The 16,116-nt window shown below is 49.4% G+C and overlaps 2 protein-coding genes across 5 annotated transcripts in view; one reads left to right on the plus strand and one right to left on the minus strand.

Annotated features, from left to right (window-relative positions):
* Window positions 1-93: 93 nt before the first annotated feature.
* Window positions 94-11,323, minus strand: PLAGL2 (PLAG1 like zinc finger 2). 4 transcript variants are annotated; one of them, XM_023550134.2, is made up of 3 exons: window positions 11,074-11,323; window positions 4,895-5,266; window positions 94-2,157 (listed from the first exon to the last, which is right to left on the minus strand). In XM_023550134.2, the coding sequence occupies exons 2-3, from the start codon at window positions 5,152-5,154 to the stop codon at window positions 927-929; spliced, it is 1,491 nt and encodes a 496-aa protein (XP_023405902.1). In that variant the 5' UTR covers window positions 5,155-5,266; window positions 11,074-11,323; the 3' UTR covers window positions 94-926. The 4 variants fall into 4 exon arrangements, with proteins under 4 accessions (XP_023405902.1, XP_003411693.1, XP_023405901.1 ...); XM_003411645.4 differs by lacking the exon at window positions 11,074-11,323 and adding an exon at window positions 10,662-10,753; XM_023550133.2 differs by lacking the exon at window positions 11,074-11,323 and adding an exon at window positions 6,733-8,430.
* POFUT1 (protein O-fucosyltransferase 1) overlaps window positions 10,915-16,116 on the plus strand; it is a 21,870-nt gene continuing 16,668 nt past the window's right edge. Inside the window, exons 1-2 of the mRNA XM_064275947.1 lie at window positions 10,915-11,095; window positions 13,064-13,185. Of these exons, the coding sequence (XP_064132017.1) occupies window positions 10,963-11,095; window positions 13,064-13,185 (255 nt within the window). The 5' untranslated portion in view covers window positions 10,915-10,962. The remainder of the gene's footprint in view (window positions 11,096-13,063; window positions 13,186-16,116) is intronic.

Here is a 16,116-nt window from a genome sequence, read left to right on the forward strand (position 1 = left end):
TGAGAAACTGCTCCGATCTTCTTGCCTGTCTCCTGTGGACACTGCCGAGGAAGGCAGGAACTGACGCAGTCATGGAAGATGGCAGAGACTGAAGCAGTCCAAAGTCAGTTTATTTCCCCACAGGGGAAAAATGTGACCTCAAGTGAAGAGAAGTCAGTGAGACCCGACTCCGCCGTGTAAACAGGGCTCCAGTTAACACCAGGTACCAAATGGTTCGGGCTGGTGCCAACTGGAATGGACTGGTGGGAATGGATTCACGGTGTGTAAACAACGTTCACTGCAATCACTCTAAGGCTAACAGCTCAGGGAAGGGAGGTGAAATGGTATGTCTGAGGTGACTCTGTAAACGGTACCGTTGCTGAACAACACTGACTGAAAATGGAGGTGTTGGTGCAGGAGGGGTAGGGAAGTGGAGGACAGAGGCCCTCTCCTGCCCGTGGCTGGAGGCAGACCATGGAGCCAAGTGACCCTCCGCAGCAGGGCATGACCAACTGAGCGCTGTCGGGTCTGTAAGTTGGAACCAGAAGGCGGGCTTCTTGGGCTATTTCTCCCGAGGTCATCCAAGGTGAAACCCTCACTGTTTCTACATCTCCAAGAGGCCTCCCCCTTCCCCAAAGAAAAGGAGGTTCTGATGCTTTGGAGAGGGAGAGGGCTAAGTGTGGCTCCCGATTCAGATCAAAAACAAAAAAAACAAAAAAAACCTGAAGTCCTATGGTATAAGATCTTTTCACGGGGTTGGGGCTCAAGGCTCCTCCTAGAATTGATCCTAGAGCCTGAACCCCCAAACCAAGTGCTCCACATAGACACTGGAATTTCTCTTTGAACCCAGCTCTGAAAGCTCAGCTGCCTTCATGGGGGATGAGGATGGGATGGGTATTGAGGCTCCCTGACAGAGCCAAAGACTGAGCTGGGGGCTTCCTTGGGGGCTACTGGAATGCCTGGTGGAAACGAGGCAGGGTGGTGGTGCTCAGGCCAGAGGTGAAGACAGGAGGCAAGGAGTGCAAAGGCCCAAAGTTCAGAGGCCCCCCAGTCCCTGGGGAATCTTGAGGCTGAGCCTGCAAAGTGGTAAGCAGGGGCTGTGCCTCGGCCTGGGAGTAGCCCATGACCAGGCCTCCTGTGGCCCCAGGCGGGTTACATGGGGGCAGGTTGAGTGGAAGAAAGCCCAATAAGTGGGAGAAGTCCACATTAGCAGCGCAGAGGGCCTCAGAGAGGTTGGCGGGACTCTTGGCGAGCAGTGCTTCATCAAGGAGGGCCGCAGCTGCCGCCGGCTGAGGTGAGGCGGGCTGGGGTTCGGCAGACGAGAGAGACAGGCTTCCGGGAAGCTCCGCCAGAAAACTATCCACCTCCACTTTGGGCAATTTGTCGGGCAAGTATGAGGTAGATCCAAGCTGGTATTTTGGAGGGAGCTGAGCTGGGGAAGAGATAGGTGAGGATTCCAGAGGGTAGGTCATACCCATGGGCAGCGTGTTGTGCACCAAGGAGTGTGGCATGCCCGTGCTGGGCATGGTAGGGATGTGGGCACCATACATGCCCATGGGCAACATGCCAGGGAACGCCTTGGCCCCCATCATGTCCCGAGAGGCCATGCACAGCACAGGGCTCAGCTCTTCCTTTACGCTGACGGTGGAGCTGCAGCTGAGCAGACCTAACATGTCCACTGGCTCTGTCTTGATCTTGAGCAGCTCCTGCGAGTGGCTCTTCTTGACATGCCGTGTCAGGTGGTCCTTGCGGCCGAACCGCTGGGCACAGTACTGGCACAGGAAGTCCTTACGGCCCGTGTGTACTACCAGGTGCCGCCGCACGTCCTTACGAGTATAGAATCGTCGGTCACAGTGGTCGCAGGGGTGCTTTTTCTCCTTGGCACCACCTGCTACACGGCGTGAGTGGGCTTTCAGGTGTTCTAGCAGGGCCTGGGTACTCTCAAAGGTCTGCAGGCACACCTTGCAGCTGAGGTCGCCGCTGCTGGCGGCATGCATGGCCAGGTGGCGCCGATAGCCCAGCTTTGTATTATAATTCTTACCGCACTCAGAACAGTGGAGGGCCTCTTTGTTGGGGTCGTGGGTCTGCAGATGGTTCCGCAGATGGTCCTTGCGGTGAAACATCTTATCACAATACATGCACTGGTGGGGTTTCTGGGCTGAGTGGGTGGCCATGTGCCTGGGGGTGGGAATGGAGGACAGAGGAGAAAGCAGAAAGAGAGGAGATCACAAGGGCTGGCTGGACAACCAAGATATCTATTAATGGGGAACGAGATCCAAAAATTATGGTAAAGCCAGAGAACAGACTACTATGCCGACTATCTTCTATAGGTATCTGCAACCATGCAAAATCATACATACTGCTATTCTTTGCACCACTGTTTGTAGCAGCAAAAAATCAGGAAACCTGAATCCATCAATAAGGAGCTGGTTAAATTATAGTAAGTCCACAAAGAGTCAACAATTATAAAAAAATGAAACAGCCTGTATGTACCCACTGGCGACAAGTTCCTAGATACATGGAATGGAGAAAAGGAGGCAGAACAGTACGTGTAGAATGGAATTATGTACATAACAACAGGGGGAAACACATGTGCATGTGCTTGTATATCCTTCAAGTATTTCTAGAAGGATATGTAAGAAATGACAGCCTGGTTCCCTATGGGGAGAAGAACGGGGTGGTTTACGGCTGGGTGTAATGGAGAATTTTCGCTGTATACGTTTTAGTACCAACTTCGAATCATGTAAATTTCCTTAAATAAAATTTAAATTTAAAAAAATGACACAGTGCTATACCATACAAACAGTAAACCCTAATGTAAGCTATTTAGTTAACAATAATGTACCAAAATTGGTTCATCAGTAGAACAAATGTACTACACAAATGCAAGATGTAAGTAACAGGAGAAACTGTGCAGGAGGAGAGAGGATACATGGGAACTCTCTGCTTTCTGTACAATTTTTCTGTAAATCAAAACTGCTTTAAAAAATAAGGGCTTTTATTTTTTTTTTAATGAGACAATAAAGGGAAAGTGAAATACAGTGTGTGCACTACAATTCCTTTTGAAAATTAAAATGGCAAAGGAATACATATTTAAATGTCTCAAGAATGATACAAAAGAAACTAACCCCACTGGCTGCGTCTGGGGAGGAGAACAGAGGAATAGTGACTTCGAGTGTGAGGACAATTCATTTTTCAGCACTTGCCCATCTGCACCATTTGAATTGCTTGCCACGTAAACCATTACATTTTCAAAGTGTTTTAATGGTTTGGCACCTCAGTGTCCCTTGGTTTACCTGCTCCCATCTGGCTGGAAAGCAACTCAGAGTCCAGGAACTGTATTCACAGCTCCGCCGTACATTCCAAGTCAGCTCTGCACAACTTCGAGGGCTCACTGTTTGCCAGGCCCTGTGTGAGCTGTGTCATTAACCTTGTTCTCCAGGTGAGGAGGCTGACGCACAGGGTAGCCCCCGCCACCAGCAGTAAGTGACAGAGGCCAGATTTAAGCATAGGCCTTCTCCAAGCCTGGGGGTACTCAGCTACGCCGCAGCAGCTGTCTGTAGTACAGCATCAAACTCTACGGGGCAGTTCTCCTCTGTCCTGTAGGGTCGCTATGAGTCGGAATCGACTCGACGCCACTGGGTTGGTTTTATAAGGGTTATTATTAACCTCCTGTGACACAATTGCCACAACACATAAGGGGGAGGTGCTGAGTGACCTACACTCCATTTCCCTCATTTTGCAGATGAAGAAACTGAGGCAAAAGAGTTTTCATAACTTCCCCAAGGTCCCACAGTGGTTTACTGGCAGAGTCAGGGCTCCTGCTCCCTGGACCAGAACCTTTCCTGCAGCCTCCCACTGATACCCAGGCACTAAGGGAGTCTAGCAGGATACCCTGACTGGAGTCCACGTAAGATATAGGAGCACAGAGAGAATCAAAACATTTCTGAGGATAAGAGAACAGTCATGAGGCCAGTCCTGGCCACCAGACTGCTCCTTCACCTCTTCTAGTTCTTTCCATATCAACTGTGTTTTCCAGACAAGGAACTGACGCTCTCTGTGGTCATCTTGTTCACGTATTTACTTGTTTGCTGTCTGTCTCCACGGGGGACAGCACCCCCATCTGTCTACTACTCTGTCCCTAGCACTGACCACTGTTGTCTCATATAAAGGAGGAGCTCAGTAAACAGTTGGGTAGATGAATGGATGGTTGGAGGACTGTATCAGGCCTATTTCATTTGAGAAGGGTATGCTCACGGTTTCTCTGATAGAAAGGCAAGGATAAAATCCAAATAACTTCTGACCAGAGCTCCCAGCCCACCAAAGCACCAAAGCTGCTCTGTCGTATCTGCTTTACTCCAGGACTTTTATATTCTATTTCGCTTTAAGTAGGGGTTCTTAGTTTACAAATTTCAGAAAAGCCCCTGACAGAGACAGAAGTAACAATCCAAATGTCAGGCTGGTTCAGTAGAAGAGGCACTGCAGGACCTGGAATTTAGTTTGGCACCTAAGAAGCTATGTAATTTCACATAACTTACTTACCCTCTCTAAGCCTCCACTTTAAAATTTACAGACTGGACCAGAGGGTCTCCTTTTCCTCCTAAAGTTCTAAGACTTATTCCTACCTTGCAGCTAATGTTCTCATCACTACACTGATGGGGGTAGAGAAAGTAGTATTGAAAAAACTGTTCAGTCTCGGTTGTTCATGGCTGCTGGACACTATACAGTCTAGTGTCTAAAAAATTCTCCCGTTATTTTTTAGTGAGTAATCCCAAATGGTTGGCATTCAAGGGACATAAATGGGACAAATTACTCTTCACTCTTCTGCCACAAATAAAGTCCCACATTCAGTGGGGTCTGTAGTTCTGTCCTCTGGGGACCCTGGGGCAAAAAGAGGTCTGGGAGTGCCACCTACCTATACAGCTTGTACTTGGAGGCAAAAGCCTTGCCACAGTGCAGCTGAGGGCAGCTATACGGTCTCTGCTCTGGATGAGGGAGGCTGTGAGGCCTCAGCTTCTCCCCATTTGAGAAGGGTGTCCCCGAGATTTCACATTGGCATTTCACTTGACTCTCCGTCTCCCGGCCCCGAGGCCTGGGAACTAGTTTCCAGCCCACTTCCTCCTCCTGCTTTGCATCTTGAATCCAGGGGGGGACGCTGGTGAAAAATGTGGTCATGGCAAGGCTAATGGCGAAGGGCCATGTTATTCAGAAAGCCTCCCCATCAGCTCCACATGGGCTCTCTGCTGTCACAGCCTTCGACGCAGCCTTCAGAAAACAATCTCTTCACCTGAAACATCAGAACACCTGGTGTTAGTGAGCCCAATGCCATGAAAAGCATGAGCTCTGGAGGCAGACAGATCCCCGTTCCAATCCCAGCCCTTCCACTTAAAAACTGTGTGACTTTCAGCAAATTACTTCACTGAACCGTTTCCTCATCGATAAAATGGGCGTAATGATCCCCTAAATCGTAAGGATGTTTTCAAGATTAACTGAGATAATGAATCTAAAGCACTTAGCAGATGGCTGGGCACCTAGTAAGTGCTTGGTGGTAACTATTATTATTAGTACCATCTAGTCTAATAAGAACTGAGATAATCTGAGAAAGTAAAAGCCCTAAAGCTCCAAAATCTTTTTTTTTTTAGTCTAATAAGAACTGAGAGAATCTGAGAAAGTAAAAGCCCTAAAGCTCCAAAATTTCTCTTTTGACTTTGCTTTTACATCCTTTCCACTAAACCTAGAGATAGCAGTTCCTCCTCCTCCTCCTCAGCCTATTCCCTCCCCCGCCCCATCCACTGCTTTTCACAATTCTCTTCACGAAGGTGCTAAGGAGCAATAAAATGCCCAAAAGGCAACGGAGAAGAAGGAAAGAGAAGCCTTTACTTAAGAAATTTACACCCGGGAAGCTCAGCCCCGCATCAGTATCTGGGGCTGAATGTGCTTCTTAGCAGCACGCCACCATCCGGAGGTTCTGTCTGAGATGGCAGTGGCAGGCTCTCGGCATTTCCCCTAGCCAGTACTGGTCCCAGCCTGATCTCTGCCACCTCTCTGGGCCTCTTCATCTCGAGGCCCAGACCATGCCTCCTAAGCAGAGCCTGCCCAACACCCAGAGGTACTCAGTGGCCTTCCTGCGGATCCTCAGGCCATGCGTACCTTTCTCCATTATGAACACGGAATTGCTGAATTGCTTAGTCTCCTCCGTCAGACTCTGATTCTTTAAAGGACTCAGACCATCTCTCTTCCATCTCCATATGCCAATCACCCAGACAATGAATCTCAACATTTTTTAGATGGATAAATTAGCCAATGAATACAAGTTGATTCTCAGGGGCTAACTTATGGGTTCGCAGCCCTTTCAAAGCGGGGCGCCAAAATCCTGAATTCTGAGTGTTTCTCTTACTGGGTAGAAATGGTAGTGGGCGGACTCGAGCAAAGGATGACAAAACTCCTTTCCTGGCACCAAGTCAGAGAAAGAGAGGATGGGAGTCACCGTACTGATGCTCAAAAGGGGGACAACAGACCAAATTTCATACTCATTTAAGCTCACCACAGATTACCAACCACAAAGCAACCTGCTAAAACAGGGGGATTCCCTTTAAAGAAGTCTGCCAAAATTTGATCATGAGGCTTTTCTATGTGAAGGGCGCAAAGGGGGTGTCTGGGGATTGTCCGTGAGCATCTGGAGAGGGCTCCAACTACACAAACTAACTGTGGGCCAGAGAATGCTTGCTCAGCTCATTAGCACCTGCTGCTTACAGTGACCATTTCATCCAACAGACTGGCCGTGAACGAGATGATGGGATCAGTAGGTTTATGCCCCAGAGAGCTTTGCTCTTCATTAACACGAGCTGTGTCCTGTTCAGGAGCCATTCCTCTTGTTGAAGAAACACTGCAATGTAATATGATAAACATTTCCCCATCACGAGTGATTTGCCCAGAAAGATCTGCACAAAGGTGGCTGCATTTTGCATGAGTCACATGCTGGGGAGGGGTAGGTAGCACTAAAAGCTAGTCCCACTTAAGCCTTCGAGTCATCACGGCATATTTGCCTGCTTCACTATAAACCTCAAAGGCCTCTGATGTGTGGCCTTCATTGTTTAAGTTCCCTCCTCCTTTTCAAGAGTGGAATTACCCATTCATAATACCAGCAATTACTATATACCTTGGAACTGAGGGGAGCGAGAGCATGAGTGTGTACATCCACTTTGGGGGGAGTTTTCCCCCTAACTTCCAAGTCAAATTGTGGTCCTCCTTGATGTCTGAAATCATGCACCTCAGTCTCTAGGAAGTTGGGAAATGGCAGCCAGAGGGAATGGAAGCAAGTCGCATCACTTTGGCTGATATGTGAGAGGGAAGCGTAGCCCTGGAAACTCCACACAAACTCAGAAAGAGAACGGTACGTCCCCTACCTCCCACACGTCCACCTCATCTGTTCTCCTGTACAAGCACAAACAAGACACAGCAGTTTAGTGTGCTGTTACTGAAAGAGTGAGTAATGGGCTTCTAGGAAAGAGGTTGGTGGTGGCTAAGCGAGCTCACGAGGTTGTACTGATACAGAGAACCAAAGGAGGAGGGCAGCAGCCATGTGCTCGCCTTGATCTGCATTTAATTGGCAGTGGCTTTAAAAAGAAAACAACCAAATAACCTCATCCTACTCCTTTAAGCTTTTAAAAAAGGCACAGTGAAGCCCTTACCTACGGTCACTGGCAGGCTGTTGGAAAACCAAAGCTACTAGTGTTACCTTGGGAACCCTTTTGGGGGTCTAGTCTCTCTTCCCGGTCCTTTGTCTGCAAACTCCTCTGAACCAGGGAGACAGCTGGGCTGGTCTCACATAATCAGAAGACCTGTTCCTTCAGACTTCTCCTTCCTCAGCAAAACTTTGAAAGAATTCTGCTTCTCTTTCAAAGCTGTTCTTCTGGTCTCACATTCTAACCTTAACAACTATAAAGAAGCTGACAGAACCTGTTCCCATAAAACAAACACAATCCCTCCCAGTTACCAGTATAACTCTGTATTTTCAGCCTTTCTTCTGGCACCTGATCTGAAGAGGGAGGTAGCATGGAAAGAACCTTGGACTTGCTATCAGAAGAGCTTCCACTTACCGGCCATGAAACTGTGGGCAGGTTACTTTATTTCTCTGAACCTCAGTTTCTCTAATTTCTGAAACATTTCTTCTTCCTACCTATAGGATTTTTGTGGCAAATTAAGTGACTCTTCAAAGTGCCTGCCACAAAATGTGTGCTGAATACATGCAGCTCCCCCTGTGAGGCCTAAACTGCATCTGCCTTTCCCGCACTGGGCCAGGGTAGCACTTCTTTTTTCCCCCCTCCTTTAATGTTATTAATATTTCTCAGGCCTCACAGTAAGTTTCCTTCCCTTCCCAATATCTCCCCAGAATGCAGCCTTCCCCTTTTCCCTCACAACTAACCCTCAGCACATCCCCTTTAACCAACCAACCCCGCTTACTTTACCTTCCTCCAGCACCATCTCCTGGGCTAGAGTTCTCCCAAATGCTTACTTTAGGAACTTCTTTTATTATTAAGGCTCCGTTCCCAAATTGGACTGTCTGCCAAAAACTGTGCATGGCGCTCTCTGGAAGCCAAAGGAGAGACAAATTGCTTCCCAGTCTATCTTCTGTGTGTGCCATGATGCTTGCTGACCTCTGACGAAACTAGTTTTTATGGTGTTACATCATCTCTATAGAAACTACGTTCCTTCTCCATTATTAGTCTGTTTCCTCATCTGTAAACCTAAAAATACTTACCTCACAGGCTTGTTGTGAGGATTATTTTAGTCAGGTATGCAAAGGGCTAAGCACAGGGTTTGGCCCCCTGTAAGTGCCCAACAAAAGGGAGTTATTATCTTTGCCTTGGTATTGAGTTGCACGTTCCCACCTTCTGTGGGAATTCACTTGAATTCTCCCAGTCTCCCCACAAACTGTTCATAGTCCCCTGCAGCAAGAAAAGGGTTAATCTCTGAGTGTTCTTTACCAGAGAGACCCACAGAGGATTAACAGCTCCACTTCAGTGACTACCCTAAAATAGCTTTTATCCCTCCTGCCCAAGAGCTACTTGGGGATCTGAAGAACTCAATTCAACACCTGCTGAGGAGGAAACACACCCAGGAACGTTCCTTATGGTGGACAGAACCTTCCCTAAAGCAGAGCCCAAAATAGCAACTGGGAAATTATAAATAGACTTGGGGGGGGGGGAACGAGGTCCCAACCTGAGCACCAGAAACAAATCCAAAGACACACTGGTTGGCTGGAAAACTGGGAAGGAAAGGGAGAAGGGAATAGCTGTCCTCCTCCCCCGCCCCCAACACACACTCGAGTGGTGGGAGAATTAAATTACAGGGAGGCTGGAGTCTCAATGACTTGCATCATTCCAAGAGACATCAAACAGGATTAACAGAGGTTGCATTTACTCTCGGATGGATAGTTTTTCTGCCAGTATAGATGGGCCCTCTTTGAGGTCCCTTTAATTCACTATCTCCCCTGGTTCCCACTGCCTTCAACTCCTGGGGAGGCGAGGCCTTGAGCAAATGGCTGCTATGCACCACAGCCCCACTTTTACGGTGCCTACTCCAGCTGGTGGCTTCACCTTGGGTGGAGGGGAGTGTTGGAAACTCAAGGCCAGCTCAGACAGTCCCAGGCTGACAGCTGGAAAATAACACAAGCCAGGAGACAGGCTACACCTGCAGGTGAAAGCACCAACTGCTTCAACCCAATTGCCTGCTTATCCTCTGCCTTACAGGTCCCTCTTCCCTACTGAGCCGGGGCCACAGCCTGGCTCAGAAGCCAGCTTCTGGACCACCCCACTGTGTAGTAGGAAGGCTAAATACCCCTGGGGCTGGGAGAGATGGGGGTGGATGGCAGCCAGAGAAAAGAAAGAAATTCGGGAAGAAGTCTGGAGAGGGTCCGAGAGATGGTAAAGAAGGGCAAGTATGGCAAGGAATCATGAGCAAGTTATCCGGGTCTTTAAAAAACCCCAAAAGAAAGACAGGAGGATCATAAGGGCTGGAGGGTCCCTGGGGTTAAGGATACTGAGAAATAAATTCTCTGAATTGCAAGAGGGTCTCAAAATGGGTATCCGAATGGAAGATGATGTCTAAGGTTTGGGGACATGGCCGCTGAGGAGGCAACTACAGGTAGCGTTTATTTGGGTCCTCCAGACCGAAGTATTTGAGCGAAGCCTCAAAAGCGGTTATGCAGGTCTGGAAATGGAAACAGAGGATAAAGAGGGGACTATTTGGAGTAGAAAAGAGGGGGTTATGCGGCCCTGAGTAGGCGTGTCCGAGGGGAGGGAGCAGGTGCAGCTTATCTGCGTCCCCCAGACCCGGGTCCCTGGTAAGGTCAGCTGCGCGTTATCTGGGACTCCAGGACGCCTGGGGGTCGGGAGTGGGGGTCCCTCAGGGCTGCGTCTCCAGGTCTCTGAGAGGGGGCCAGTAGGGTTTATTCGGGTTCCTCTACACCTAGGTATCGGATTCAGGAATAGTTTTGGTCACCCTGGGGCGTATCTGGGTCCGGGTTGACGCGGAGGGGCCCCCAGTCCGGGGTGTGGGCGACCGCGTTGAGGGGCCCTAGATGAGGGGCCCCGCCGCGCCGGGTGCTGGGCGCGCGGGCGCAACAAGACGGCCCCCCGCCCCGCTCCCCGCCGTCCCCCAGGGTCCTCGCCGGCACTCACCGCGCTCCGGGCCCCGTGCTGCGGGCCGGGCCGCGCTCGGGCTCCGCCAGGCCCGCTCAGGCCCCGGTAGTGGCGGCGGTCGGGCCATTGTGCGGTGCATTGTGGGAGCCGCGCGAGCGGGCGCTCGGGCCGTGCAGGGGGCGGTGCCGCGGGTTCTCTATGGTCCCGCCCGCCCGCGAGCTAGAGCGGCCGGGACGGTGCGCGGGCGGCGCGCGGGGACAGCCGGGAGCAGGGCGGATGCTCTAGTCCCTGTTTCCCTCCCCGCCTCCGCGCCGCGGCGCGCTCAGGCTCCGCAGCCGATATGGGCGCCGCCGCGTGGGCACCGCTGCCTCTGCCGCCGCGCCTGTCCCTCCTGCTGCTGCTTTTGCCCCTCCCTGGGCTGCCCGCGGGCTCCTGGGACCCGGCCGGTTACCTGCTCTACTGCCCCTGCATGGGTAAGGCCTCCCGAGCCCTCTGCTCAGTTGGGGAAACTGAGGCCGGGAAAGGAGAAGCCACTTCTCCGAAGCGTCCAGTGACGCCTTAACAGGTCCAGGAACGAACCCCAGCTCAGGGTCAAGGTCTGCTCCTCTCCTCTTGGCCCCAATTGCAAGGGCGCTGAGGGGGTCACCGTGTCCAACCTTCCATTTGACAGAAGAGAAAACTGAGACCCAGACAGGTTACGTGTGTTGAGCGAGGTCCTCCAGTTAGGGATGGGCGGAGCTATAGCCTGAGCCAGCCCTGAGTCTAGTAAATGAAGTTAGTGGGGCAGGACTTAATGAAAGCTGACCCACGCTAGCTCCAGGAATTCTTTCATTCATTCAACGAATATTTATGGGGTGCCTACTTCGTGCTGGGCCCTGTCCTCTGGGCTGGGGATACGGCGGTGAATAAAACAGCAAAACTCCGTGCCCTTGTAGACCCTTCATTTTAGTTAGTTAGAGGGAGACAAACAAAATATAAGCATAAAAAATAAACTTCATAGTGTCTTACCAAAAAAAACCCAAACCCACTGGCATCGAGTCGATTCCGACTCATGGCAACCCTATAGGACAGAGTAGAACTGTCCTATAGTTTCCAAGGAGCGCCTGGCAGATTTGAACTGCCGACCTCTTGGTTGGCAGCCGTAGCGCTTAACCACTACGCCACCAGGGTTTCCCATAGTGTCTTAAAAAAAAATTTTTTTTAATTTTAGAAGGTGATAAATGCTATGGAAAAATAAACTTGAGCAGGGTAAGGCCGAATCCAAGGGCTGGCTGAGGGCTGCAGTTTAAACGGAGTGGTAGGTCATCATTGTAAAAGTCATGGCAGGCCCACGCACAACTGAATAAAACGCTGCCCGGTTCCTGTGCCAACCCCATGATCCGATGTGGATCAAACTGTTGTGATCCATAAGGTTTTCATTGGCTGGTTTTTGGAAGTAGATTGCCAGGCCTTTCTTCCTAGTTTGTCTTAGTCTGGAAGCTCTTCTGAAACCTGTTCAGTATCATAGCAACATGCAGACCACCACCGACAGACAGGTGGTGGCTGTGCCTGAGATGCACCGGTCAGGAACACCCTGTCCTTTACTTCTGTCTAACCAACTCCTCCCCCTCTTTCAGATCCCAAGTTAAATGTCACCAGAAAGAACTTAGCTGACCTCAACCCAAGTAACCACCTCCTGGTTATTCTCCATCACCAAAACTTTTTGTTTATTTATTTCAAATATAAAAAATTTTCACGATATATGTATTTGTTTACATGTTTAGTGTCTCCCCAGCTACACTGAGTGCCATGAGGGCACAGACCTTGTTCTTTCTCATTCCTGCATCCCAGCACCTACTACAGAGCCTGGCACATTGTGGCACTCAATATTTGTGGAATGATTGAATCGACACCATGCTAGGATAACAAAAAGAATCAGACAGGGTCTTTACCCCGAGGCATTCACAGGCAAGGAAACAGCCAGTGCAAAGGCCAGGAAGTGAGCAAGCACATTCAAGGAAAAGTGAAGAAGCATAAGTAACTCAAAACCAGGATGGAAGACAGAGAGGGGGAGTGGGTACCGTAGATGCTTGGTGAAAGGGTCCCAGTAAATGAGGCACTACAGTTGCCCCTTCATTTGCAGGTGGGTGGAGATCGAAGTGGAAAGGACTTCCTGACTGAGGGAACAGCAAGAGCAAAGGCATGGGATGGGGGTGGGAAGTGGAGAGCATGTTTGGGAAACAGTAAGGAATCTGGAGTGGCTGAGGCTGAAGGGGTGGGGCCTGAAGGGCCTTATGTCAGACCCAGAATCCAGACTTGATTCCAAGCTTCTAGCTTAGCTCTCCTGGCTCTCCTTGGTCTCCTGGCCTTCCCTACCCCTGACTCCATATCCTTTCTGAGCCCAGCATGACCCAGGCCCTCGATGCCCCAGGCCTCGCCTTAACCCAATGTTCCATTTCCAGGGCGCTTTGGGAACCAGGCTGATCACTTCTTGGGCTCCCTGGCATTTGCAAAGCTGCTGAACCGCACACTAGCTGTACCCCCCTGGATTGAGTACCAGCATCACAAGCCTCCCTTCACCAACGTGAGTATCACCCACTGACCTCAGCCCTCATCCACATCCACTCTTCCCAACCCTCCTCACCTTTGCTTGACCCCTAAGTCCTTTACCTCCCACTTCCTCAGGCTTGCCCTACCCCCACCCAGAAATGACTTCCCTGGCATAACAACAGCTAACATTTATCCAGTACCTGGTGTGTGCCAGGCACTCTTCTGAGTGCTGCTTAAGGATTAACTCATTTCCCTCTTACCACATCCCTATGAGGCAATTATGCTATTACCAGTTTTGAAGGAGAAACAGAGGCACAGGTTAGTTAATAACGTGCCCAGGGCCACAAACCCAGGCAGTCTGGCTCCAGCGCCGCCTCTCACCCTATCACTCTTTGACCAATAGGATACACAGAGAGTGAGACCAACTGGGGCTGAAAATAGAGGTTTCAAGGCCAGGTGACTGGCTCTGGAGTCAGACAAGCGTGAGTTTGAATTCCAGCTCTGCTATTCACAGACTGTGTGGCTTTGGGCAAGTTACCTAACTTCTCTGAACCCTAGTTTCCTCATTTCCCTAACTCATAGGGTGCTTTGAAAGTTTTAACTGAAATAAGGTATATAAAGGGCTTAGAACAGTGCCTAGTGCAAGGTAAGTACTTGCCTTGCCGCTCTCAGCCCCTCCCTACATTCCTCAGGTGCTAGAAAGCCTGGCTTTTGCATGTGCTGGTCCCCCTGCCTGGAGTGCCTTCTCCCCACCCCTGCCATCTATTCTTACTAGCCTATCAAGTTTCCACTTAGATTCCTTTTCCTTGGGAATACCCCAAGCCCCAGTCCCTGGCTGGTTAGTGCCTTGCACTGAAGACTGCCTTGCCATCCCCTGCCTCAGTGATGCCCAGCACCCTTGTAATTTCTTGCTTATTCTTTGTGTCCTCCACTGGCCCTGTGAGTGTCTCTGCTCACGTAGTATCCCCGGGGACCTGTTACTTGGTAAGCACTGAATTAGTATCTAAAGAATCGACTTAAAAAATTTTAATAGACTTCAAAAACTATGCTTACTGTGTTCACAACAAGAAGCCCTAGTGTAGTGGTTAAGCACTCATCTGCTAACTGAAGGGTTCGCGGTTGGAACCCACCGGCAGTTCCTCGGGAGAAAGATGTGGCAGTCTGCTTTGGAAAAAGATTGCAGCCTTGGAAACCCTATGGGGCAGTTCTACTCTGTCCTATTGGGTCACTATGAGTTGGGATTGACTCGATGGCAACGGGTTTATGTTGAAAACATGGCATTTCATTCTTATAGCATTTTTCTTTGCATAGGTTTTATTTTTTCCTTGGTTTGCCTGTGTTTAGAGTTGTTAACACTTAGGCGTTAAGAGCCAGAGTACCTGAGATCATAACCTGGCTTGGCCACTTACCAGCTATGTAACATGGGCAGAATACTTGACCTCTCTGCTTCTCAGTTTTGTCATCTGTAAACTAGGCTGGTAATGGTTGCTGCTGCCTTCCAGAATGAGGCATAAATGAGTTAGTGATTGTAACACGCTGGGAACATTGTCTGCCTCCCTCTTAGAATCAGATGAGCACATCAGGGTAAAATGCCTCAGACATAGGAAGTAACTGGGTGCTATTGGTGGTGGTCTCATTTTTTACAGTTACAGTTTAGAAATTGCCCATCTATCTCACTTTTGCTGCCTTGCTCTCTTTCCCCTTGCCTTCTCGGCCAAGATTCTTTCCAAGTCTTTACTTCCTTGCTTTCTTTGAGTTACTCAACTTGCCCTGATTGGCCCCCCCTTCCTCACTGTGACCATTCTCACAAGTGGGGAAGGCCCTTGGACTTGCCAAATCCAGGGTCATTTCGCAGTCCTTATCTCACCTGACCTCCCAGTGCCATTTGGCCTTTTGAACCTCTCTCTTTCCTGGACTTCTCTACTCCCCTGGCTCCAAGACACCCCCTGTTCCTGCTTTAGCCCTGACCTCTCAGCGTTTGGGAGTCCCTGGGTGGTACAAGCAGTTAACATGCTCAGCTGTTAATCAAAAGATTGGAAGCTCGAGTCCACCCAGAGATGCCTCAGAAGAAAGGCCAGGCAATTTACTTCCAAAAAATCACCAGTTGAAAACCCTATGGAGCACAGCCTACTCTGACACACATGGGGTTGCCATGAGTTGAAGTTGACGTGATGGCAACTAGTTTTCTCAGCGTTTTCCTTTTTATACTGTATTGAGGGCTCCTCTTTCTCCATCTGCTGTTTAAATGTTGGTGTTTCTCCTTGTTCTGCTTTCTTTTTAGCTGTTTGATCTCAGGTGAGTTATCTAGATTTTCTATGCCATGGTTTCTTTATAAGTCAACTGAAAATGGTTACATTCCTACCTCTTGGGATTAAATGAGCAAATCCATGTAAACAGACGAGTACAGTGCCTAGAGGTGAGACAGATTCAATAAGTACTAGTTTCCATTACCACCATGAGCCCTGGTGGCGCAGTGGTTAAGAGCTACAGTGAGCTAAGGCTGCTAACCAAAGGCCAGCAGTTTGAATCTACCGCTCCTTGGAAACTCTATGGGACAGTCCTACTCTGTCCTATCAAGTTACTGTGAGTCAGAATTCACTCAACAGCAAAGGATTTTTTTTTTTTTTTGGTATTACTACCATATTTGCTTTACTATAAATTTCTGTTAACTCTGTGGCTTTTACCACTCTCCATGTACCTCCCAAATTTATCTGTGGCCCAGGTTCTCCTCTAACTGTTGGCATATGTTTCTAACTCTTAGACTCTTGAGTCTGTTTAGATGTCCCACAGATATCTCAGATTCACAAAGCCAGAACTGAGCTCAGAATCTTTCCCTTCAAACCTGTGTCACTTCCTATATTCCCAGCCTTAGTTTATGTCACCTCCGTTAATCTGGATATCAAACCAGGAACCTGGAGGTCATCCTAGTACCTCCCTTTCCATAAGTACTCTGACCTCAAACCCT

Source organism: Loxodonta africana, chromosome 24, assembly GCF_030014295.1.
Source record: "Loxodonta africana isolate mLoxAfr1 chromosome 24, mLoxAfr1.hap2, whole genome shotgun sequence".
Classification (NCBI taxonomy): domain Eukaryota; kingdom Metazoa; phylum Chordata; class Mammalia; order Proboscidea; family Elephantidae; genus Loxodonta; species Loxodonta africana.